The sequence below is a fragment of the Microtus pennsylvanicus genome, chromosome 16 (genome assembly GCF_037038515.1).
Source record: "Microtus pennsylvanicus isolate mMicPen1 chromosome 16, mMicPen1.hap1, whole genome shotgun sequence".
Lineage (NCBI taxonomy): Eukaryota > Metazoa > Chordata > Mammalia > Rodentia > Cricetidae > Microtus > Microtus pennsylvanicus.
Genome location: NC_134594.1, coordinates 10565826 through 10590139, shown reverse-complemented (window position 1 = coordinate 10590139; position 24314 = coordinate 10565826). Strand labels below are relative to the sequence as shown.

Here is a 24314-nt window from a genome sequence, read left to right as displayed (position 1 = left end):
CAAAAAAGTAGTGACTAAGATTTTACAGATGTAACTTATCATAAAAACACATGCACACCTGCACCCCTACCTACCTGCACCCTTACCTGTAAGTTTAGGGTGAAAGCTGTTGAGTTGGTTTCTGTTTGCTGTTTGTTTGTTTTCCTTTGGGCAGTGCCCCCAGAGCCTTGCACATGCCAAATAGGCATTATACCACTGAATTACCTTCCTAACCGTATCTGACTTTTAATAAAATGACCTATTTTCTCACTATAGCACATAAATAAGTGATTTATTTATATATTGACATAACAAGAAAGAGCCAAGTTGGTAGAAAACTTGCCTTTCTTTTGTGAGGGCTGGTTTAATCTTTGACAACAAACATGATGTCCTGCAGGACTGTCTCTGAATACCAATGGGAGCTGTCTTAAGTGTTAAATATTATTAGTAAGTTATGTTCAGTTTTTTTATTCATTAACAGCATGTATGTGCTGTTATAATGTTTGAAACATTCAACCTAAAATATAATTTTCTTTCTCTCTTCCTTTTTTTGGGGGGATAATACCAAGTTGGTGCTGAAGAGATGGTTAAGGTGTGGTGCTCTTCAGAGGACCCCTGCTTGGTTCTCCGCACCCACATGGCAGCTCAGCCATTTGTAATTCTAGTCCTGGGGGTTCTGATGCCATCTACTGGCCTCCATAGGCACGGCACACACATCTGGCATACATTCATGTAGGCAGACAGAACACTTATACATAAAAAAAAAATTAAAGAAAACTTTACAAGGGAGGGAGCTTAATTCAGCCCATCAATTGTGGCAGGCTGTGAAACTCCATCTTAGTGTTTATATTTTTTCTATCAGATTTCCTTATGAGGAAGGTCTATACATTTTTAGAAGATGATTACTGTCTCCTTCTAATGTGTTTATTTCTCACAGTGAGCTGTGACTTTGTCTTGCAGATTTGGAAAACAGTGGGCTGGAAACTCATCTCTGTTTCCTTAAGTATGTATGGAGCTTTGTACCTTTATGAAAGGTTGACTTGGACCACCCGCGCTAAAGAGCGAGCATTTAAGCAGCAATTTGTGAACTATGCAACCGAAAAGCTGCAGATGATTGTGAGCTTCACAAGTGCAAACTGCAGCCACCAAGTCCAGCAGTAAGTAGGGAGGTGCAGCCTGCAGAGGATCTCTGCAGTTGGTGAGCACATGTGTAGTCACATCCAAGACAGCAAGAGCTCGCCCCTGCTTTCCCTCTCAGCACTCCACTCCTCATTCCCTGGTAGATTAGGGTTGAACATTTGGAAGTTGGTGTATAGGAACGCTTTAGAAGGAAGGAGAGCTGTCTTTAACAAATAGTTATTTAGCAAACCTATTCTAAGTTATGATCCTATTCAAATGCTTGTGGTTCCTTCATTATGAAGATTGAATTTTTAGCATTCATTAAATGGGCTCAATTAAGTGGACAGACTTCTCGTTTTTGCTTGTTTGTTTTGTTTTGTTAAGACAGGGTCTCATTGTAGCCCAGGCTGGCCTCTAACTCATGGCCATCCTCCTGCCTCAATCTCCTGAGTCCTCTTTGCCCTGGTGATTTTGTGATGAATAGAATGTGCTTTTTACTATCATAATTCAAACTTCAAGTCTGTAACAGCATTGGTTTTTAGATCTCAAAAGGATTTTCTTATAGTTCTAGGTCTACCCACTTTCTCTTTTTTTTTTCTTTTCTTTTTTTAAAAAAAGTTGTTACTGAGTAAAATCACACTCATAGTAAAGCTCTGACTGATCTTGGACTCACTCTGTAGACTTGGCTGGCTTTGAACTCACAGAGATCTTCCTGCCTCTGCTTCCTGAGTGCTGGGATTAAAGGAAGAGGCTACCATACTTGCCATTGTTTTTTAGATTTAGTTTATGGATTTGAATGTTACACCTGCATATATGTCTATTTACTGCTCTGGAGGCAGTGGGACCTGGGAGGATGGAGGCAATAAAGGAAGCAAGCTGAAGTCTCATGCAGTAGCCACGTTTATTCAGGGCATCAGACAGTTTATACTCTGAAGGTTAAGAAGAGTCACATAGGTAAAGCATACAGTCACAAGGACAAGCCTCATACAGCAGAAATATGTCTTTGCATAGGGGCATAAAAGCAAATAACAATAGCCAGTTGTAATGAATAGTCTGAAAGAAACTCCTCTGTCTGCTACACCAGGGAGAGGCACAAAACACATTCCAAGAACCATGTTCTTGAAGAAACTGTGGTCACAAGACTCTTGTCCTGTTTTCTGAGTTTTCTCACAAGCACTCAATTCTCACACAATTTTATTCTTGGGCTGTGGTCCACCATATGTCTCTGTACCACATGTGTGCCTAGTGTTCTTGGAGATGAGAAGAGAGCACCAGATCTTCGGGAACTGGAGTTACAGTTGGTGTGAGCCATCATGTGAGTGCCAGGAACCAAGCCCAGGTCCTCTTCAGGAGCACCAACTATTCTTAACCACAAACCCCCAGTTTCTGCTTTTATAACAGTTAAATATTAGAAGAAGTGTATTGAATCCCTTTAAACCAGGGGCAGTGTTGTATATTTAAATATTAGAAGAAGTGTATTGAATTCCTTTAAACCAGGGGTAGTGTTTGTATATTTAAATATTAGAAGAAGTGTATTGAATTCCTTTAAACCAGGGGCAGTGTTGTATATTTAAATATTAGAAGAAGTGTATTGAATTCCTTTAAACCAGGGGCAGTGTTTGTATTTGTCTTTCTAAGTCTGGGTTACCTCACTCAGTGTGATCTTTTTTAGTTCTGTCCATTTACCTGGAAAGTTCATGATTTCATTTTTCTTTGCTGCTGAGCAGTTTTCCATAGTGTTTCTGTACCACATTTCCATCAGCTGAAGGACATGTATGTGTCCATTTCTCACTGTTGCCCATAGAGCACCAATGAGCTGAGCAAGTATGTCTGAAGGAGGAGATTGAATCCAGCATCTGGGTCATATGGTAGAATAATTTTTGAGATGTTTCTTAAGCCATTTTTCTTCTTTTGAGGACTATGTTCAGATCTAAAGCCCCCCCCCCTTTTTTTTTACTTGGGTGGTTTGTTTTCTTGACTTTTGTTTTTTTGAGTTCTTTCTACATTCTGGATACTAATCTCTCAGATTTACAACTGACAAGATCTATTCCACACTATGGGTTTCTTCCTCCAGTTGATTGTGTCCTTTGCTGTAAAGAGGCTTGTCAGTTTATGAGTTTCCTCTTGTCAGTTGTTGGCCTAAACTCCTGAAAGTCCTCTTCTGCTCCTCTGTCTTCTGGGTGCTGCCTTTGTTTTCTTCTAGCAGTCCTAGCATTTGTCTGGTTTGTATTCACGGCCCTGTGGCAGCTGAAGCCAAGTCTTGTGAGTATGTTGTCTTCAGGTAAAATAAAGGAGCCTGCAGTTGTCCTAAGCTTCCAAGTGTCGTGCTGGCCTTCTGGCTTAGCTGGTATTGAAGTTTCCTCTTTAACCGAGCATAGTGGTGCATACCTTTAGTCCCCGCACTCCAGAGGCAGAGAGAGGCAGGTGGATTTGAGTTCCAGGACAGCCAGGACTATATTCAAAACAAAACAAAACCCTGTCTCAAAAACAAAACTAAGGTTTTCTTATTAATATATATTTGTTTCAGAAAACATCTCTCTCTCTCTCTCTTTCTATTTTTTTTAGAGAAATGGCTACCACTTTTGCTAGACTGTGCCAACAAGTTGATGTTACTCAAAAACATCTGGAAGAAGAAATTGCTAAATTATCCAAAGAAATAGATCAGCTGGAGAAAATACAAAACAACTCAAAGCTCTTAAGGTAAACTTTTTCCCTCTCAATAACATGAATATCTAATTTCATCTCACATCCAAAATGGTAATTATATGACGTCACTAATGACTTTGTATTAGAACTTTTAAATTAACTTTTCTTGTTGCTTTAAATTAAGAGTTCATGTTTGAGGCTGGAGAGATGGCTCGCAAGAATACTTGATACTTTTCTGGAGAAACCTACTTGGTTCCCAGCACCCACATGGACTTCATAAAACTAAAGACTGTATACAGACAGGAAAGGGCACCCAGCAGCCACCTATAACTCTAGTTCTAAGAGATTCTGTGCCTTCTGACATTTTTCATCACCAGTCAAGCAAGTGCAAGTACATACATGTAGGCCAACACACATAAAATAAATCTTTCCATGTTTATATTCCCTCGTGCTCTGAAATTTCAGTGAAAGCCAGTTGCAGCAGGAATCCATCTGAGCCAAAGGAAATTTCCAGGACTTCTACTCTCTGTTAGGCTAGGATAATTCTCTTTCAGAACAGAAGTTCAGTAATTTAAAATGTCAGTTGGGCATTGTGTCAGCACGGTCAAGGTCAGCCTGGACCACTGGAGACTTTACTCAAAAAAACCCAAACAGACAAATAAAACCAAAAACATAGCTTCTGTTCTTTCTGAGGACTGAGAACACTTGCTTTGAAGCAGTGAATATACAAGTGTCCTGATAAATTGGACTTCTGCTTTGTTATGACTTATTATGGATCCTTTGGGAGACAGTAGCGGAAGTGTCACCATCAGGTCTAACTTGGCAGTTATTTTTACTCCCTTGCCAGCATGTCTGGGCGTATTGTTGTGTACCACCTGAGCAACACTGCTGATTCAGGGATCATACAGCTTATAGCTCTGCATCAAAGAACAGCTTTATGGCTAGTGTTTACAGATTGGAGGATGGTCCTCACGGCCTGAGTTTGGGGTGCATATGTAATTAGTCAAATGAAAATGTGTCAACACAGCGCTCACATTCGTCATCACCTTTGCAAGGGCACAGTGCAGCACAGTGCTTAACTTCTGTTTTCATGAATTGTAGCGTTCTCACCACAAGCCAGTTTCCAGCCTAGACAGTAGGCTGCAGCACAGCCCCGAGTGTGTCCAAGTGCACTCTGATGTTCACAGTGCAGTCCTCTTGGAAGTCAGTCTAGCCTAGCAGCGCATGGTGGGTTGGGACCACAGCTGTACCAACTTAGGCTCAGCCATCCTGTCTAGTGTCTCAAGAGTGTCACCTGAAGAAATATATTCACCAACGTACGCACATTTCACTTCTGTGACCTCAGCCACACGTGCAGAGAGGGCAAAACAACTCCTCTCGAAATAGAGTCCCTTCTTTGTGAGTATATGCCCTGGCATGGTATGCGAATATGCTGCGTAGATCTGCATCTGGCAGTTCAGTCAGGGCTTCCTCTCATAGACAGCTTATTACATCAAATATAGTCCTAATGTGTTCCTTGCCAGCTTCTTTGCATGTAGTGTATGAGTCATTCAGTACTTTACACTGTACAGTTATGACCGTGATGTAAGTAAGATGTGACTCCTGTTTAAGCTGTCTGTTAGACTGTTTTAATACTGAAGTCCACACCTTATTACCGCTCCAGACTCTGAGGTGTTCACTGTGAGCATGGCAGGAGCCACGTGGTAGCAATCATATATGAGTTTCAATAAGGATGGCCACAGCTGCTTAGAGGACTGTTTCTTAGTGTGGAGAGAACATATTTTTCTCACTGACTGTTCGGATAATTAGGTGTATTCATTGTCTTAACTAGAAATAAAGCCGTTCAACTTGAAAGTGAGCTGGAGAATTTTTCGAAGCAATTTCTGCACTCAAGCAATGAAGAATCTTAACAAACGTTGCTGTGCTGATTGCATTGGAGGAAGTGGACTTGGAAGAAGGGGAGAACTATTTTTATGAAATGACCTCAGTATGAATTACTACTCTGAGTACTGATGCGTTGCAGAGACTGTGGTAATGACCTGTCTTGGGGGGGTCACACTTTTTGAAGTGTCGCAATAACATCATTAGCGGTAGTTTAAAGACTGAACTGTCGGGTTAAATGATGGGTTCCTTTAGAATCAGTGGAACCAGCTGTGCAGCCTCTGAGGCATCCTGCGACTCTTAACCAGGGCTTTCTGTCTTTGATTCTGAGTAACTGCTTCCTGGCATCCAGGAGTTAGAGATCTTTTCATCTTCCTTCACTAGTTCTTGATGCCTTCTTTAATGGGAATATGGAATTTCTTTATCAGATGATTTGTTCACACCAGGGAGTGTGGGCTGCTCCTGGGTTTCGCCCTCACAGCAAGGATGTAACCATTACTACACAGTTTTATCCTCATTAAAACTCATGTGAAATCGTAGGAGGGCCTGTCATTATAGTCACGTATGAAGTATCTGGCTCTGGTCTTCTGCTCTGTCTCTAACATTTCCAGCCTTGAGTCCAACAAGGAGAGGTCTTCTGCCTAAACGTGAGCTGGACGGTCAGAAGGGATGGCTAGCATGGGGCACAGGAGGTGTGCGTGGTGTATGGTGACATGACTGTGACAAATGGATCCTTGGGAGGAATCGCACTGACACACTGGGCTTGTCCCCACTAGAATTTCATGAATTCCCCACTTTAATTACATGGATTTCTTTGGGCCCCATTAAAAATTATCACTCTTGCCAGGCAATGGTGGCATCCCAGCACTCAGGAGGTAGAAACAAGTGGATCTCAGTGAGTTCGAGGCCAGCCTGGTCTACAAAGTGAGTTCCAGGACAACCAGGACTACTATACAAAGAAACCATCTTGAAAAAAACAAAACAAAACAACCACAAAAATCACTGTGTTAGTGAAATGTTTATGGTTCGGGTATTATGTGTTCCTCTGTGTTAGAGGCCGGTTGACAGTGTCTATGGAAGTACTTTTAAATGGCAAGGAAGGTTGCTTCTCTGACCTGACCATGAAAATAAAGTGCAAACCTATGGGTATTTTGTAGATGCCAGCTGTGCCATCCAGGGGACAGTACACTGCATTTGGTTGTCCTTGAATTCACAGAGATCCACCTCCTAAGTGATGGGATTAAAGGTGTGCACCTACCATAGGTACATCTCTTATTTTTAAAATTTTAAAGAATGTTACAATATTTTTTATTTATTTATTTTTTTGATTTTTTGAGACAGGGTTTCTCTGTAGCTTTGGTTTCTGTCCCGGAACTAGCTCTTGTAGACCAGGCTGGCCTTGAACTCCCAGAGATCCGCCTGCCTCTGCCTCCCGAGTGCTGGGATTAAAGGCGTGCGCCACCATCGCCCGGCTAATATTTTATACCATTATTTAGACCATCAAAAAGTTTCAAACTTACTTACGCTTTAGGAAAATTGGGTTTAGGGCTGCAGTATTCAAATTTAAACACACGTGACTACATTTTGCTTTTATTGCTGATATTTCACCCCCCCCAATGGTAACCAAGTGTGATTAGGTGAAAATTACATGAAAAACTTATCTGAAATCAAGGCCTGCTAACCTAAGTTACAAAGTTACACCGAGCACTTTAACTTCTGGCCACATAATTAGCATGCTTCTGTGTAGTTCTCTGGGTCTGATCACTGGGTTATCAACATTACTTTGAAACTTGTAAGTGCAGGTTCTCAAGCTCAACAGTTGTAGAATCATATCAAGTTTGGAGTCTGCAGCAAGCTTCAAGAAGCCCTCCAGGTGATCTCTGTACTCTCAGTCTGGGAATGAGTGTTCATAGTTCAGAACGCTTTCCGTCACTGGATAGGAGTGCAGTTCCCAGCTGATGAAGTCGTGGCTGTTGAGAAAAGATTGTTTTACTGCTGGAAGCCAGCTTTTCTACCAGACTGGAGTGCACCTGTGGCTGGGCTCATGCATTACACAGAATGTAATCATGACTGTTTCTGCTCAGTTACTACACACATACTTGATGATTTACTGTGTATGTTTACAGTTTTATAAACTTTATATGATCTTTAACTTTTTACAAAACATTTTTATAAGTATGCAAGCTTGAAAGGTGACAATAAACCTATTTGCCATTAGTTGATAAATGCAGCATCTATCTGTTAGTGACTTTTCATTTCTATCCCAGTCATTCTCATGATAGTCATGGAAGTCTTTCTCACACCTGAGGCCCCGATGACTGCACCACTGTCATTTAGTTCCTTTGGCCAGTCACAGGGAGAGAGCCCCGGTTTGCCACTGTCAGTGGCAGTTTGAGAGGTTTTCCGTGGTAGGCATGCAACTTTAAGTACTGAGCCAGCAGGACTCCCTAAACAGGTAGAATACAAACCTTTTCTGTAGGTGGTGTTTTCGACACAGGGTTTCTCTGTGTAGCCCTGGCCATCCTGGAACTTGATCTGTAGATCAGACTGGTCTCAAACTCAGAAATCTACCTGCCTCTGCCTCCCAAATGTTGGAATTAAAGGCGTGTATCATGCCTGACTCTAATGTTTTATGTTTGTCTTGGTAACTATTTCAAACTCTTTCATTAATCTTAAAATTGAGATATAAACATTGAATAGATTTTTTTTCAATTTAAAAAATGGAACTAAATTACCCCAAGTGAGCTACAGGGGAAGCATGTTGTTTCTTTTGAGACATGGTCTTACATGTAGTCCAAGCTGGCCTCAAACTTGGGATCTTCCTGTGTGTGTCTCCCAATTACTAGAACTACAGACCTGCTCTTGTGCTCCACACGGGGAGGAATGACCTATCTGTGAATGAGAAATTGGTGGCTTTAATAATAAACTAAAAGCTAGCTTTGGGTCAGTGACACACCAGTCTCTCCCTTACTTCCTTTCTTATTAAACAACAACAACAAAAACAGCATTTAAACAAAGGAAGTAGAGTTAACTATGGAAGTACTAAATTTGAATTAGTTCTGGGACTTAATTTTAAAAATCTCACTAAAATTTGACTAAAAACATGGTACAATGAAGACAGTGAAAAGCACTTTATTGATTACAGAGTATAGTACAGCTCACTACAACAGCATTGCACAAGCTACTGTACAAATAGGGGATCACTGTTCTAGCTCAGCACTGTTGGATCCTGGCACAGGTCCTCTGCTTGTATGGGAAAGCTTTAGACATATGGCTGACATTCACAGTCAGCTGGCTGTGTTGAAAATACTTGAGGACATTTCCAAGGTGCCTTATAGAAAAATTCTCAAATCTGCTTCAAGACACATTTATGCTATCTGATGGCTTCGGTGAGACAATGCAGATGTTCAAAGAGAAGCCTCTTCGAGGAGAAAGTGATAGGTTAGAGCACCATTGTATAAAGACAGAAGGGCCTGGACAGCCTACAGCTGTATCACAGAAGTCCGAGTTAACAGACTATGCTATGGAAGATTTTGTTGGATACAGTTCTTATAGTTGAAAAGTTTTTTTCCTCATAATGCTACATTATTACACCTGTTTTACAAAATCAGCCATTGGGTTTAAGAAAAAAAAAACTCTTAGAAAACTATAAATATGGAAAATATTTCCTAAATACAAGATGTTCCATCTGCCTGTGGCTAACAGTGCTGACTCAGACATCCCATGAGCACCTGTTGTAAGCAGTGAGCAGCAGAAGTGAGCCTGCTGTGCGCCTCACGTCCCACAGGATCAGTTTAAGATTATCTTGGTAAAACCAGTGCTTTCCACAGTGGCCAGAAAACAAACACAGTACAAGCCAGGTCTGATCTGCAGAGTCTAAAGGGATGTTCCGTATTTAAATGATGGCAGGGTCCATCTGGGGTCTGCTTATTCAGTTTTTCTAGGCTAGTTAATACAAGAATGTGCATTATGATTCAAAATCCAAGATGTTCGTACCCACTTAATTTCCCTGGATACTTTCACTTCTAAAACAAAGGCTTAGTTTTACTCCTAACCCTAAGTCTTCAATGGGATTGGAGAGTACTTTCAACAATAGAATGGTCATTTTTATGGTCTTTTTTTTTTTTTAAGATAGGGTTTCTTTTTCTTCAAAGGGGGATTTATTTAAATTAGGTTTGTGTGTGCGGGGCCTGAGAAAGCCAGAAGAGGGCTTTGGGCCCCTTGAAGTTACAGGCAGTTGAACTGGGAACTGTACTCATGTGCTCTGTGAGAAGAGCCATCTCTCCAGTCCCTGGGATAAATAAGGTTTCCACCTCATAGCCCTGGCTGACTGGCCTCAACTCTCAGTGGTCCCTCTGTGGTCCTTCACATGCAACCCCCCAGGCGAAGGGTTACAGGACTACACTAGGTCATGTTCAGATTCAAATTCCTTACATCTCAGAAACACATCATCAATAAGCTTGCCAAGTCAAAATTAAAATGACAGCCACTGACTAGACTTGAACTTGAGGGACCAGAGCCCAACACTCACTGCTTTTATGAATTTGGAATTCAATACAGTATATGTGTATCACAACTGAGTCCAAGCTCGTAAGGGACCTGGAATATTACATGGAGCACAGCTGCCAAAAATGAACTTGCTCATCTCAGGGTAGAGCTGTCCTTGTTGAACAGCACGTTGAGGAATGTCTTAGAAAAGATTGTGTGCCTTTGCAATACTCTCGGGGAAAATGCTGTGGACTCAGCTAGAGGCCAAGGCAGAAGCCATAGCAAAATGTTAAAATCTTGCTGGTCTCAAACTTTGTTTGATGTTTTGCATGCTAAGCATCAACCTGCTAAGGCACATTATATAGGCTAATTTTGGGATGTCTCAGGCAAGCCAGTGTATTTAGCCACAACAAACTGCAGAGAAACCCTAAAGGTACCCACCAGTAGAAAGCAGCTTGACTACAGTCACTACTGTGCCAAACATTGGCACTGTGTGCAGTGAGCCATATGTTTGTTTGCATGGTTACTCTCCAGCTGCATTGTAAGGGACAAGCTTTGAATAACATGAAAGCACACCCCCTTTTTAAATATAGATCTATGTGTACAAATGTTTGCCTTGTGTCCAAGGGAGTCATATTCCCTGAGACTGGAGTTACAGGTGGTTGTGAGCTGCCACATGGTTGCTGGGAATTGAACCCAGGTTCTCTGCAAGAGTAACAAGTGCTCTTCTCTGCTTAGCCAACTCTCATGCCCTGAATTCCATTTTAAAATATTTAGGGCCATAGAATTCTTCAGTATGACTTTTGACTGACAAAACTGAGGACTGAACCCAGGGCCCTGCGCTTCAAGCACTTTACCACAGATTAAATCCTTTAGCCCCGTTTTAAAATACATATTAGAAGTGCTGTTTTGCACAGAGTTTTTGTATGAGTTCTGAGTTACACAGCAGTCTTGGAAACACACCCTTTTGGGGAAATGATTGTGATCCTCTAGTGTGCCTCAACTCTGGCTTGGGTGGGGCAGGCTGCAGGTGCAGCCCAGAGGTACAGCGCAGCACATACAAGGAGGGCTAGATTCCAGCCCAGCACTGTCTTTTATTCTTCCCTATTTCAGAGAGCTATGCTTCATAAAGTAACCTCTCTATTTCACAAATAGGCAAGAGCAAAGGGGTCCCAGAATGAGGACTGAGGTACAGTCACACCTGCCATTGATGATCTGTTTCTCTTCAATACTGTATCTCGTTCACCTCTCTGCTGTTGGGAGCGAATGTGTGCTGTGACATGGGCGCTGCTGTGACAAGGACCCTTGCTTCAGACGTGCGGGAGAATGGCCTGAGTATGAGTGTCAATGGGCCGTGTCCACCATAGCGCCCTCACCCAGATTAGCTAACCCTGTCTCCGTGGTCCAGCTGCGTACCGTAAAGGCTGCCTCCTTGTTCACCTGTATGCAGCAGCACCAATTCTGGGCCATTCCATGTAACAAACTCACTTCCTGGGGGCTGCAGTTTCTTCCATGGCCCCAGCTCTCCTGTGTCTGTCAGCTTTTCATTCCCTTTCTGCCCCACAGAACAGAGGAGGCTCTGTTCATTATAGTACGTGAAGAGCAACTGACCTTAATAAAGCTGCTGCTGATTTCATCCCGGCAGACACATACACGGGCACAGTCACAGTATGAGGAGGAAAATGCCAGAGTTTGGAAGTGTTACAGTTACAGGTGATCAACTTTAACAAACTATTAAACAGCAACATATGTGTTACTGAGTTTCAATGTTTTGTATACATCCTGGTAACCTATGAAGGCAGCACCCAGCAAGAGGTAACAGTCTGCTATTGTCAGTCATTTGAATTTTAGGAGAAAACAAGAGGAGAGGCAGGACAGAGCAATTGGACAGCCTGCTGTGAGCGGACCCTCTGAAACAATGCTGTAGGCTCCAGGGGCCAGCTCTGCACACTCAGCTGCAAGCTGCGCAGGAACAGGTATGTCGTGCTCTGGAGGAATTACTGCACGGCAGCAGAACGCTTGCTTGCATCTGAGGAGCTGGGGTGCAGAGCGAGCCTGGTGGGCACAAGGCCCTAGATTCCTTCTGCAGCACCACCAAAATAGAAGAGCAAAGGTTTAAGGGTGCAGATAATTTATACCAATTCAGATCTCACATTACACAGAATTCATAAAGCCATCTTATATATGTTAGTGCCAGCTGAGTGGATGAGTTTACATTTCTCAAAAATGTTAAAGGTGAGCCACTGTTTCCTACCCTTTACAGAGAATACTGGACAGGAGTCTTCAGAAGCAGGGGCAAGTCAGGTTTTGTCAAACTTCTGAAATACTAGTACATTCTACAAACTTGGTTTCAGAATGTGAAATTAACAGCAAGATCTAAAGGTTCAAAGGGCTCAGCCTTTTAGAATACCAAAAATTAACATACATGCCAATGTCTACTGGTTATAATAAATTGTAATGACATTTCAGTGTGCCCCCCTATGTCGGTGAAATTTTTACCCTCTGGTCTTCACATCACCTGTCCCCTCAAATGACTCAAAAGGAGCACTTACTTAGATCAGCATGGCAAAGAATGCATGAACAGCCACTGGTTTCTGCAGAGCCACCTCACCTATCAGCCCTCCTAATCATGAGGCCATCCTGATTCAGATGCAATGTCAGAGCCCAAGGGGACACCTTCAGACAGCACATATATCTACAATATCACTTCTGCCTATTACGGGTCCTGGCTCTACCATGACAATACTTTAAAAATGTGATGTTTCTCATATATACAGAGTTCAAGGGGAGTCCCTAACAAAATGCAAACACACAGTCACCCGCTACAGAATGTGCATTCTAATCTACAGAGAAAGGACCAGCACAAGCAGGAATCTGTCGGGCTTGATGTCAGCACAACTGCTCAATACCCAGGCCCTTCGCCCTCAGCAAGGGACCTTAGTCTTGATTGTCTCTGACCACCATTTGGCTGTACTTTATTCAAAGACGCTTTCTTTCGTATGTAGTCATCTCAATAGAAAAATCCTCATCCGCAAACAGAAGGAAGAGTGTCTTCTCACAGCTGTAGGCCGTAGCATGGATCTCCAGATAGCCATTGGAGAACAGAACACAGGACACTGTTAATTCCAGATTCTAAGAAAACTGTCCCAGGAGCCGGTGGCCACAGCCATGCCGTCATCAGTCACGCCTAAGCAGCTAACACGGTTGTCATGACCAGCAAGGACACCTACAAAGAAAGGTCAATACAGAGTTAAAACTGCAAAAGTTGTGCGTTACAATGCAGATGGTGACTAGAAAACGAACAGGCAGCCTGGGGACACAGCCGGCAGGGTAAGTCAAGCACGAGACTCCGTGGGTTACGTGAATGTTTTTTTAAAAAACGAAAACATCAATTTGTGCTTTCAATTTCTGAAGAGTCATTATCTTAAGAAAAAAGGGAAGAAAAATTGAGAAGAGTCTCTTGTTTTTACAGTTCAAAAGGTGACTCACCTCCTACTTTTTAAAATGAACCCTGTTATCTACAACACTTAGGAGCCTTAAACCATAGTTGGGAGCAACAATAGGCTGAATAGTTTTCCAGGGCAATAAACTGTCCACCATTTAAGAAAAATTGAGAAGAGGGGTCTCATGTAATCCAGACTGATCCTGAATTTGTGACCCAGCCAAAGATAATCTTAAGATCCCAATCCTCCTCCATTTACCTCCCAGGTGCTGGGATAGCAAGTGTGTGCCATTGTACCTGGGAGTTTTGTAATTTTTCTGCCTAGGAAAACATGTAAAAACAAATTCCACATCTCAGTAAGTTCATGATATTCCTATTCTGCTATTGAACTGTGCTACTTTCAATAAAAACACATTTTTAAAGGGAAGTTCTATACAGCGTACTTTTCCAACAAGAACAAGACAGTTGCCTTCCATCCTATCTCCAAAATAGACCCAAACCATTCATTTTGTTCTTTCTGTTCATCACCAAACACAAACTGGTTTTAACCTGATGAAGACATCGAGCTCATTACGTCCTGTTCGCTGCAGTGACCTGAGACTCGCTCATCCCCTTTTTTACTGCACAGGACAAAATAAACAGTTCTCAAGATTTGAGTGAAAATGCAAATATCAAATGAAGATGAGAATATCCTTTCATTATCTCGTGTCAAGGAATGCATGAACAGTCACTGGCTCCCTCAGAGCCGCCTCACCCATCAGCCCTCCTAATCACGAAGGTCAGGGACTCTGAGATTCAAGTGCAATGGCAGAGCCACTATCTCTCTTTAAACATATTTCATTCTCAGAAGTGTATCCTGTGTAAGTATTCCCTGTAGCGTTTCCAGTCTGGCGGTGTATGGATGGCAACTTTACTTAGAATACCAAGTAAGAAGAAAGCACAGAGGTGGCCTCTCCAGTCACCCGGAAAGGACAGGGAAGAGAAGGGCTCCCAAGTCTGGATTTGGCTTTAAAGTGAGACACTGTGCTAAGCCCGCCAATGAAGACAGCTATCAGCAAAGCAAACCGGGAACTCAAACATGTTAGAAATGAGTTGATACTAGCAGATTGAGGTAACAGCCACATACAGAATCCCTCATTTCTGGAGCCGCTGGCATTGGGCAACATGTTATTTACAAAAATCTACTTGCAAGGTACAAACTCTGAACTCTGTGATTGGTTAACCGACTTGAGAAGATAATTCCTATGAGAGCTGAGAGCCTGTATGCCCAACAACTCTGGGGGCTTCTAAAGGTGGGGACTGAGCAAAAGAGGCACAAGACAGCAACAGAGCTGGAAGCCACAAGGTCTACAGTAGTGGAGATGGGGATCCCTGGGACTAAGTGGGGGCAGGTGTGTCAAAAGAGAACTGCATTAACAATTGGACAATAAGGGATGACACCCTCCCATTTGCTCTTCTGTGATGCCAGTCACACGACCAATGCCAGCTTAAGACTAGGGAATCAGCCACTAACCTGTCTCCTGATTGGTGAGAATGGAGATAAGAATTGACTTGTTAAACTGTGATCCCAGCTTTCCTCTTGAGTCAGTCAGACAGTGGTGGGAGCACAGGGAGGGGTTTCAGGGGACAGGGATGTGTGGAAAAGGAGAAAACTGGCAGTAACACGTGCTATTTCAAGCTTTTTTCTGAGATGAGGGTCTTGATGTGTAGCCCAGGCTGACCTCAAAGTTGTGATCCTCCTGTGTGTCTCCTGAGTGTTAGGATTACAGGTATACACCACTGCACCACACCACTGCACCCTACCAGTTTATCTTGGGGTGCAGAAAATATGTTCGCTGTGTTATAGTAACGAAGTACACACAGCCATATGTGTATACGGAGTATGTATACATACACACACACACACACACACACATACACACCATATGTTTGGTTGGTTGGTTGGTTTTCCGAGACAGGGTTTCTCTGTGTAACAGTCCTAGCTGTCCTGGAACTAGCTCTCGTAGACCAGACCAACCTTGAACTCAACAGAGATCCACCTGCATCTTCCTCCCGAGTGCTGGGATTAAAGGCATGCACCACCACTGCCCAGCTTCTGGAGTATAATTTTAAATTATTTCAGTTAACATTACAAATTACTCCATTTAATCCCAGTTCCAGTATGGTTGCTATGTTCGCTTGTAATGGCAGGGCTCCTGTTGAGGCAGGAAGACAGTCTGCCTATATCAAGAGCATGAGCCACTGCAGAACCCATGCTTCCTGTTAGGTTAGAGAGCAATGGTATAGCCCCAAGTGACAGCTTAGCAGGGTTATGATGGCGGCATTCACCAGCAATCCCAGCATTTGGAAGGCTGAGGCAGGGTAACACTGAGCTCAAGGCCAGCCTGGCCTTTATAGTGACTTCCAAGCATAAGGATTTGTCTCAGAATAATAAATAAACAAACCAACCAGGATGTAAGAAAAAGAAAACTGATTAGTGCAAGAAGGCACCAATTTATATTTACTGCTCCTGACCCCTAATTTCCCATTCTAGGACCTAATGTCATTCTTCAGTAGGGTAAGTGTTCCTCCAGCTACCATCAAAGGTAATAAAGATACAAAGGAGAGCCGCCTGCTCTGACAGCTCCCGGATGCCCAGCCGGCCTCAGTGTCTGTGGGAGCCTCTTCAGGCTTCCTGAAACAGAACCTGCCTTGGCCACATCACTGACCTGCCCGGCTTCCTTTCAGCGCATCCCACACGCTGCAGTTGAAGTCATCATAGCCGGCTAGCAGAAGGCGGCCGCTCTTGGAGAAAGCCACGGATGTAATCCCGCAGATGATGTTGTCATGAGAATACAGCAGTAGCTCTTGGTCTGCACGGAGGTCAAAGAGCCGGCAGGTGGCATCATCGGAGCCCGTGGCAAAGGCATAGCCACTTGGGAAGAACTAAAAAGAAAAAAAAAAAACAAGGTAAAAACAATGGAGGCAGAGAGGCTGGCGTTGGAGGTGAGGTTGGTCAACACCATAATAGATGCCTGCGGAGACCTGGAGACAGAGAACCAGGGACGGGAGGTGGGGCAGGCTCTGAGGCTAATTTTGTTTTTTCCATTTCAGTGACTGCTGAGAAGTTTGTTTCTTTTTATGTGAGCCAGTGTCTTGCCATGTAGCCCAGGCTGGCCCAGAACGCACAACACTTCTGCTCCAGCCTCCTAAGTGCTAGGACTACAAAGGTGTGAGCCACCACACCAGGCCTAATACATACATATTTTTACTCTTCTGGGCTTTCGTTTTAGTTGAAGATTTAGGCTGTATAGCACATGCAAAGTGTTAGTAACACACAGTGTTCGCAGCACACAGTGTTAGTAACGCCGCCTGTGGTCCTTCGCCTGTCTGATCCATACATTTCAGCACAGACATACTGGGTGCCTGTCATTTAGGAGTCAGGAACAGTGTGCCGCACTAGGACAGCGGACACAGACTGCATGTCCACACTAAGGTCAGCATCAGCGCAGTGACCTCCCAGGACCAGGGGCCACCAGGATGCCTAAGAGGAGGTTCCTGCACGTGAGTCAGAATCAGAGCAAACCAAAACTCCCCATGCTGATCGTAAGTCAAGTATTACTATGTACAGGACGTCTACTTAAATATTCCAGAATTCTATTATGAAAAATAAATGGGAAAGATTTTAGAACATACAGAACACTGCGGCTGGGAGATGGCTCGGGAGGTAAAAGCACTCGTGTGCCTGTGAAGACTACATTGGGGTTGCTAATGAATGCCACCCTCGTGCCATGCTGTGGAGCCCAGGAACCGTAAATGCTGGCCGAGTGTGGAGGCCTGCCTGTACCTCAGCATTTGGGTGGCAGAGAGGGGATCCCCTAAGCAAGCCATCTAGCTGCACTAGTATAGGTCCCTGCCTCTGAATAAGGTGAAGAGGGCACCCAACGTCAGCCTCTGGCATACACAACACCTGCACACACATCACAGACATTACACATGCAGAAAGACAGAAAACAGACAACTTCCCCCTCCACTGGCGATGGAGGGGTACAGACCCAGGCACGCCTGGCACCTGAGTAGCGTTTCCTGCTGCAGCCCTGGTCAGTGCACCTTTCCACGTGTGCCTAGTCAAAGCAAGTCCAGCTCCCGGGAACCGTTTTCTGCAGTTGAGCTGCTGACACCGATTTCTTACTGCGTAGAAACAGAATCTCTGTACGTTGGTTTTATTGGCTCAAGTGTGACTCCCAGCGTGTTAAGGCTTCACGGAGTCGGGTTTGTTTAGGCTTCACTTACTTCTTTGATTGTGTTTTTGATTACTAAATACAAAAATGTTATAATTATATCCTCTCAGCTTCTTGGCTTATCTTTCTTCGTTCTCAGATCTGACTATAGAGTTGGAAGTTTGAGAAGGATTTATATAATGGGGCAGTGTTATTTCCAGCTGTTATTAAGCACAGGGAGACAGTCCCCGACTGTTTCACTAAGAGTCCCACAGGTACAATTCTGCTGGGCAGCAGCTTGACGAGGCTCACAGGTTCCTGGAAATGGCGGAGGCTGCTCTCAGTGAACACGGCTTCTCCATTCCAAACAGGAAATGCTTTCCTCATAGATTCCTGGAGGACTGCAGGACCTGGGACCATAAAGTCTTCCTTCCTCCCACCATGCGCCTCGTGGTTTGGTTCCTTGAAGTTCAAAGCCTTCCCTAACCTCCTCCCTCTGCTGGTGTTCCTAGCCGCTTCCTTCTGTACCCTCACCTCTCCAGGCCACTCTTGGCTTTTGTTTTGTTTTCCTTGCTGCTGCTGCTGCTTGTTTGGCTTTTGGTTTCTGAGACTGGTTTCTCTGTGTAGCACTGGCTGTCCCAGACCTCACTCTGTAGCCCAGGCTGGCCTCAAATCGGCGGCAATTCTCCTGTGCTGGGACCATGGCATGGTCTTTGTCCTAAGGCCTAGCCTATTTATACAATATTTTTCTCCCAACTATTTCATTTCAGAAATAGTGTTTACTAACAACTCAACAAAGATGGCACTTAGTGCCTCATTCCACAAACAAGGAAAACAGCATCAGTCTCTGTAAACTCACTGTTGTAGGGCTGGAGAGAGCACTTGCTCAGCATGCCTGAGCACATGAGGACATGGAGCTTGAATCCCCAGCTCCTGGGTGACAAGTTGGGCTTGGCTGAGTGTGTCCTTAACCCCAGCATTGTGGGCGTGGCTGAGTGTAACCCCAGCACTGTGGACGGGCAGATGATTCTGAGACATTGCTGATGAGGCAGCTCAGCCAGGAAGGCAAGCTTCCAGTTGAGTGAGACCTGTTTTAAGTAGTAAGGTAGCCGGTTACAGAAGAGGACAGCTGGTTTTGTTTGGGCCTCTGATTGTGTACACACAGGTCTCTACACCCATACTCATGCACACGTACCACACATCACTCGCACACAAAATTTAAAATAATAATAAACGCCGGGCGGTGGTGGCGCACGCCTTTAATCCCAGCACTCGGGAGGCAGAGGCAGGCGGATCTCTGTGAGTTTGAGGCCAGCCTGGTCTACAAGAGCTAGTTCCAGGACAGGCTCCAAAACCACAGAGAAACCCTGTCTCGAAAAAGCAAAAAAATAATAAAATAAAATAATAATAAACAAATTAACTTTTACCAAGCCCTAAAGAAGAAACAAACAACAAAAATGAGCACCTGCCTAGCATTCCTGTTGGCCTGCATTCAACGCTCAGTAGCCTGCAGACAGACACACCCCGGGGTGGGGGCTGGGACAGAGAAGGGGGGAACCCACACATTTCAACAGATAAAGTGTTGGATAAAATTTAACATTTGTTCCTGATTTTTCAAACTGACAGCACTTGCTGCTCTTACCAGGTGAGCAGGGGTTAGTGCCCAGGGCCCACATCAAGCAGTTTACAGTCCACTCTAACCCCACCTCTGGGGGCTCCATATTTGATGCATTCTTCTGGCCTTCAAAGTATCTGCTCACACAGGTGCACACAAACGTGCACGCGCGCACACACACACACACTGTACATATTTTTTAAAAGCCCTTGGTAATTTTGACTATAAGAGGACACACTCAGCCTTGTAAAAATGACTCATAGCCGGGCGGTGGTGGCACAGGCCTTTAATCCCAGCACTCGGGAGGCAGAGGCAGGCGGATCCCTGTGAGTTCGAGGCCAGCCTGGTCTAGAAGAGCTAGTTCCAGGACAGGAACCAAAAAGCTACAGAGAAACCCTGTCTCAAAAAAAAAAAAAAGTGCCCCATGATGGGTGGGGCAGGTGTGCCTTCCCTGGGGTGCTATGGTATAAGCAGGCTGATCTGAGAGAGGGGAACCAAGCACTGGCTCTCTTTGATTCTGTATTGCTCAGGTTCTGTCCACTCAATACAAACCATAGTCATTTGGGAAGAAGGAGCCTTAGCTAAGATGCCTCCATCTCCATCAGACGGGCCTGTAGGCAAGCCTATGGGGCATTTTTGATGAACGATTGATGTGGAAGAGCCCAGTCCACAGTGCTTTGTACCGTCCCTAGACAGGTAATCCTGGGCTATAAAAAACCAAGCTGAGCAATCCATAGGGAGCAAGTGGAACCAGCATTCCTCAGTCTGTGCCTCAGCTCCTGCCTCCGGTTCCTATCTAGAGTTCCTGTCCTGTCTGCCCTCAGTGATGGACTGTCACCTAATGTGTAAGCCAGAATAAACTCCTCTCAAGTTTCTGTTAGCTAGGGATGGACCGAGCGGATGCCATAACAGGTGCTCACGCTTCTCTCAGAGACCAGGCTTATTTCCAGTTTCCTGAGATTGAACAAGCGGTTTCTTAGGAAAAGCTAAGAACAAAGGACAATCAATATTCAACACCCGCAACAGCCCAGGCCGGGCCAGGCCTGCGCCAGCCCCCACAGCAGTTCAAGGACAGGGCCTGCCCCCAAAGGAAAACTGTAGTCCTGACTAACCCCTGGCTAGCCCTGGCCAATAAAGACATACTAATATGATTTCCACTTGCCTAAGTTAATCATATCTAAAATGACCTAACTTCCGTAGACACTCCTCAGTACGGCTTAAAAGATGCTGGTCGTAAGAATCACAAAAGCACTCTGTTTGTTATAATGGTGTCATGTTCAGCACTTAGACAGTGCAGTTTTGAGAGGGTCAGGGGGATCGGAAGTAGGGGGTTTCATCAGCCTCATAGTCTGGGCTACACGACTCTGTCCCCAAAACAAACCAACAGAACAAAAAGCCAAGCGTGCTTCACTTACGCTGACAGCATTGATGTCCGAGATGTGTCCTGTGAAAGACTGTCTACACATGCCGTCTCGGACATCCCACAGCTTTGAAGACGCGTCACAAGCACCAGAAACAAAGGTCTTCAGGTCAGGACTCAGTGAGAGACTCATCACGTCACCCGAGTGTCCTGCGAAGGTCGTAGTCTGCTGCCCCGTCTCGATGTCCCACAGAGCACTGTGAGGAAACGAAAAAGGGCAGACACAAAATGACTGCATCCCGCCCCAGGGTCTGTGCCCACGAAGACAGGCTTCTTTGGGAAGGAACTCACCAAGTCGTGTCTCCTGAGCTGGTGATGATCTGTCCGTCATCTAGGAATCGACAGCAGGACAAGTAGCCTGCAGCGGAGAGCAGAAATGTCAGGCCACCGATCCAGTGACACAGGATTAGGATAAAAACTCGGGCAACAGGGCCTTGTCAGTGGGCCATGTGGCTCTGCTTTAATGGTTCCAGTTCCTCGCTGTCTTCTGAGGCTCTCATGTATCACACGGGAGCACTCAAAGTGACCGCATCAAGCACGGTAGCCTGTTAGCCGCAGCACAGTGTTTAACCTTGACACTGTGACCACAACACTGTCATCTACAAAATTCACGCTTAAGAACCAATCAGTTGGATTTTTAAAAATTGTGAGGAGTGTTTTTATTTTCAGTATATTTGTGACAGTGTGTTGGGCTGCATTCATAGCTTCCCTGGGCTCCTTGTAGTCTGTAGGCTGCAGGTTGGACACACCCGAGAGAGTTTGCTCCTATAGCCTAGAACCTATGGCAGAATGGGCCCAGCACTGGGGAAGACCCTAAAAATACTGTGAACGTGTTATGGGAGATGCAACATCTGCATGATTCCTGTCCATCAGCATTCCAGAGTCCCCAGACAGCAGGGAGTGGTCAGCCGGCAGCACCCAAACCACAGACGGGAAGGATCGGAGTGGCAGGGGCCTCCTGAATAACAGGGCCTGGGGACTAAGCACCGCTGCCCGCCCGGTGACAGTGCTGCTGGAGACATGATCCCAGCAGCCAGCCAATACAGTCCCGAACCTTGTTCCAGGGCAGCAGAAAGCGCAGAAGGCTGGATTTGCTTTCTTTTGTATTTTTTAGGATTGTCTGGATTTTTTTGGGGGGGTAGCAAAATTTATCATGCTTACAAAGCAATAGTTATATTTGAAAGAAGAAAACAGAGGGATAGGAGTCCACCTCCATGCAGGGTGCATGCTCAGTGAGCTCAAGGCCCCAGGGGCAGCCCCAGCAACAAAATGAAGTAACAATGACTGGAGTGCATATGCATTCTGGGAGCTAGTACTTTCCAAACCACAGTAATTGCTGCTTCCCTCTGGTCACAGTCTGCCAAGAATCCTTGCTCAGCTGTCAGGAAGGGGGAGACGGGGACCGAGCGGGGATAAATGGCTCACCTATGTGCCCGCTGTCAGGAAGGGGGAGACGGGGACCTGGCGGCGGGTAAATGGCTCACCTGTGTGCCCGCTGTCAGGAAGGGGGAGACGGGCACCTGGCGGCGGGTAAACGGCTCACCTGTGTGCCCGCTGTCAGGAAGGGGGAGACGGGGACCGGGCGGCGGGTAAATGGCTCACCTGTGTGCCCGCTGTCAGGAAGGGGGAGACGGGGGACCTGGCGGCGGGTAAACGGCTCACCTGTGTGCCCGCTGTCAGGAAGGGGGAGACGGGGACCTGGCGGCAGGTAAATGGCTCACCTGTGTGCCCTGGCAGTTCTCTGCTCACCCGCACGTTCCCCTCACGCGTCTTCAGGTTGTATATGGAGCAGATGTTGTCCAAGCCTCCACAGGCAACATAGTTCCCAGACGGGGCATAGGCGCAGGTCATCACCCAGGAAGACCTCAGCGGAATGGCATGCATCTACCACACAAACAACGCACAGAGGCATGGGGTTCGTTATGGGGAAAGACTACAAGGGTGTTCAGTGCACTCCTAAACCTGCTTAGGATGAGGCAAGCTTTGCTGGAAATCAGGCATAGCGAAGAACAACGGGCAGGAGCTCGGGAAAGGAGGCCACGTGACCTGGAAACACCGCAGGCACGTCGGATGGATGCCCCTTTCTGTGTTAGCAGGCCACCTGCACTTGAAGTGTTCGTTTTAGGGATGGTTTTATTTTTAACTATGTGCCTGTGTGATCATGGGCAGTGCCCTCAGAACCACAGGCACTGAATGCCCTGGAGCCAGCACTACAGGGAGTTGTAAGCCCTGGATGCAAGTTCTAGGAACCAAACTTGGGGCCTCTGGAAGAGAGCAGCAAGAGCTTTTAGCCAAGTGAGCCGCCTCTCTAGCCCCAGAACCCTTTCAATGTTTTAAATAAAAGCAAAGATATATATATATGTGTGTGTGTGTGTGTGTGTATGTATGTATGTATGTATGTATTTTGTTCTTACTTTTTGAGAAACTTTCTTAATAGACAGCCCGGTTGGCCTGGAGTTACTTATGTAGACCGGCCTGGAGTTACTTATGTAGACCAGACTGGACTCCAAGAGATCTGCTTGCCCCTGTCTATTGAATAAGATCTAAAATATGAGTAAAGATTTTAGCAAAATCATTGGCACACTAATGCTCAAAAGAGGAATCTCCTGTGCTGAACACTGAACCATAAAAGGGAGGGAACCGAAAAGCGACAGAGCCAGTTCGAATGGCTTTGCCCAGGGGCCTGCATGAGTGCCCTTGTCATAACAGCATCCATTCCAGGATCTCAAGGAGACTTAGAAGCAGGTCAGGCGGAACAGCTGAAGGTGTCTGATCTACAAGACTAACCCCACACAGGGTGTCCACACATCCTGGGACAGATACTACCACGCTTCCTCTTGACTAAAATAATATCATAAAAGTGTATCTGGTTTTCTGGTTTAGGAAAATAGGTTTGAACGAGACTAGCTTAATACCAATCAGGATACAAAAAAGCTGTTAGCTTACAAATTAGTCACCTTTGAAGTCTCAGTCAGGCTGAGTGTGCAGCTCATGGACACAGCACCTGCTGGGTACGGGCAAGGACCTGAGTCCGGCCTCAGCACTCCAGGGGGAGAGGCTTAAGGCCTACTCATCTCACCAAATACTGCTTCTGACTGCACAGTCAGTTACCGCTAATGCATACACTGTACAAAAGTACGTGACTTAGAAAATATGCCCCCCTCCATGTTTTCACTGCTACTCAGCAACCTGGAATCAAGGATTCCTTATGCTGGGTACAGTAAGAAAATCCAGATTTTCACTATTAGATTTCAACAAATTCAATGTGTCTATCTTTCTAAGTCACCCAGAAAAGCCAAGTGGTCTCTGGAGGAAGCCAGGGAAAAGCTGTCCTGGAACTATCACCCATAATCTACCCCAAACAAAAAGGTCAGTGTTATTTCATCCTAGGAACTGGAAATTGTAAACGTTCGTGTCTATGTAACAATGACGGTCTTCACAGGCAGGTGTGGTGCCGCATGGCCGTAAACTCAGCACTGAGGAGGCAGAGGCAAGACAACTAAGAGCTGAAGGCTAGCCTCAGCT

At 45.1% G+C, this 24314-nt stretch overlaps 2 protein-coding genes across 4 annotated transcripts in view; one reads left to right on the top strand and one right to left on the bottom strand.

The window, feature by feature from the left end:
• Positions 1-6164, top strand: part of Mfn1 (mitofusin 1) — a 39923-nt gene extending 33759 nt beyond the window's left edge. For both annotated transcript variants that reach the window (XM_075950623.1, XM_075950624.1), the window contains exons 16-18: positions 940-1136; positions 3664-3798; positions 5576-6164. In XM_075950623.1, the coding sequence (XP_075806738.1) occupies positions 940-1136; positions 3664-3798; positions 5576-5654 (411 nt within the window). In that variant the 3' untranslated portion in view covers positions 5655-6164. The remainder of the gene's footprint in view (positions 1-939; positions 1137-3663; positions 3799-5575) is intronic.
• A 2577-nt stretch (positions 6165-8741) lies between these two features.
• Gnb4 (G protein subunit beta 4) overlaps positions 8742-24314 on the bottom strand; it is a 45080-nt gene continuing 29507 nt past the window's right edge. The window contains exons 6-10 of one of the 2 annotated variants that reach the window (XM_075950625.1): positions 22511-22673; positions 21081-21147; positions 20785-20986; positions 16264-16480; positions 8742-13339 (exon numbers count right to left, since the gene is read on the bottom strand). In XM_075950625.1, coding sequence (XP_075806740.1) covers positions 13233-13339; positions 16264-16480; positions 20785-20986; positions 21081-21147; positions 22511-22673 — 756 coding nt within the window. In that variant the 3' untranslated portion in view covers positions 8742-13232. The remainder of the gene's footprint in view (positions 13340-16263; positions 16481-20784; positions 20987-21080; positions 21148-22510; positions 22674-24314) is intronic. The other variant, XM_075950626.1, reaches the window with a different exon arrangement.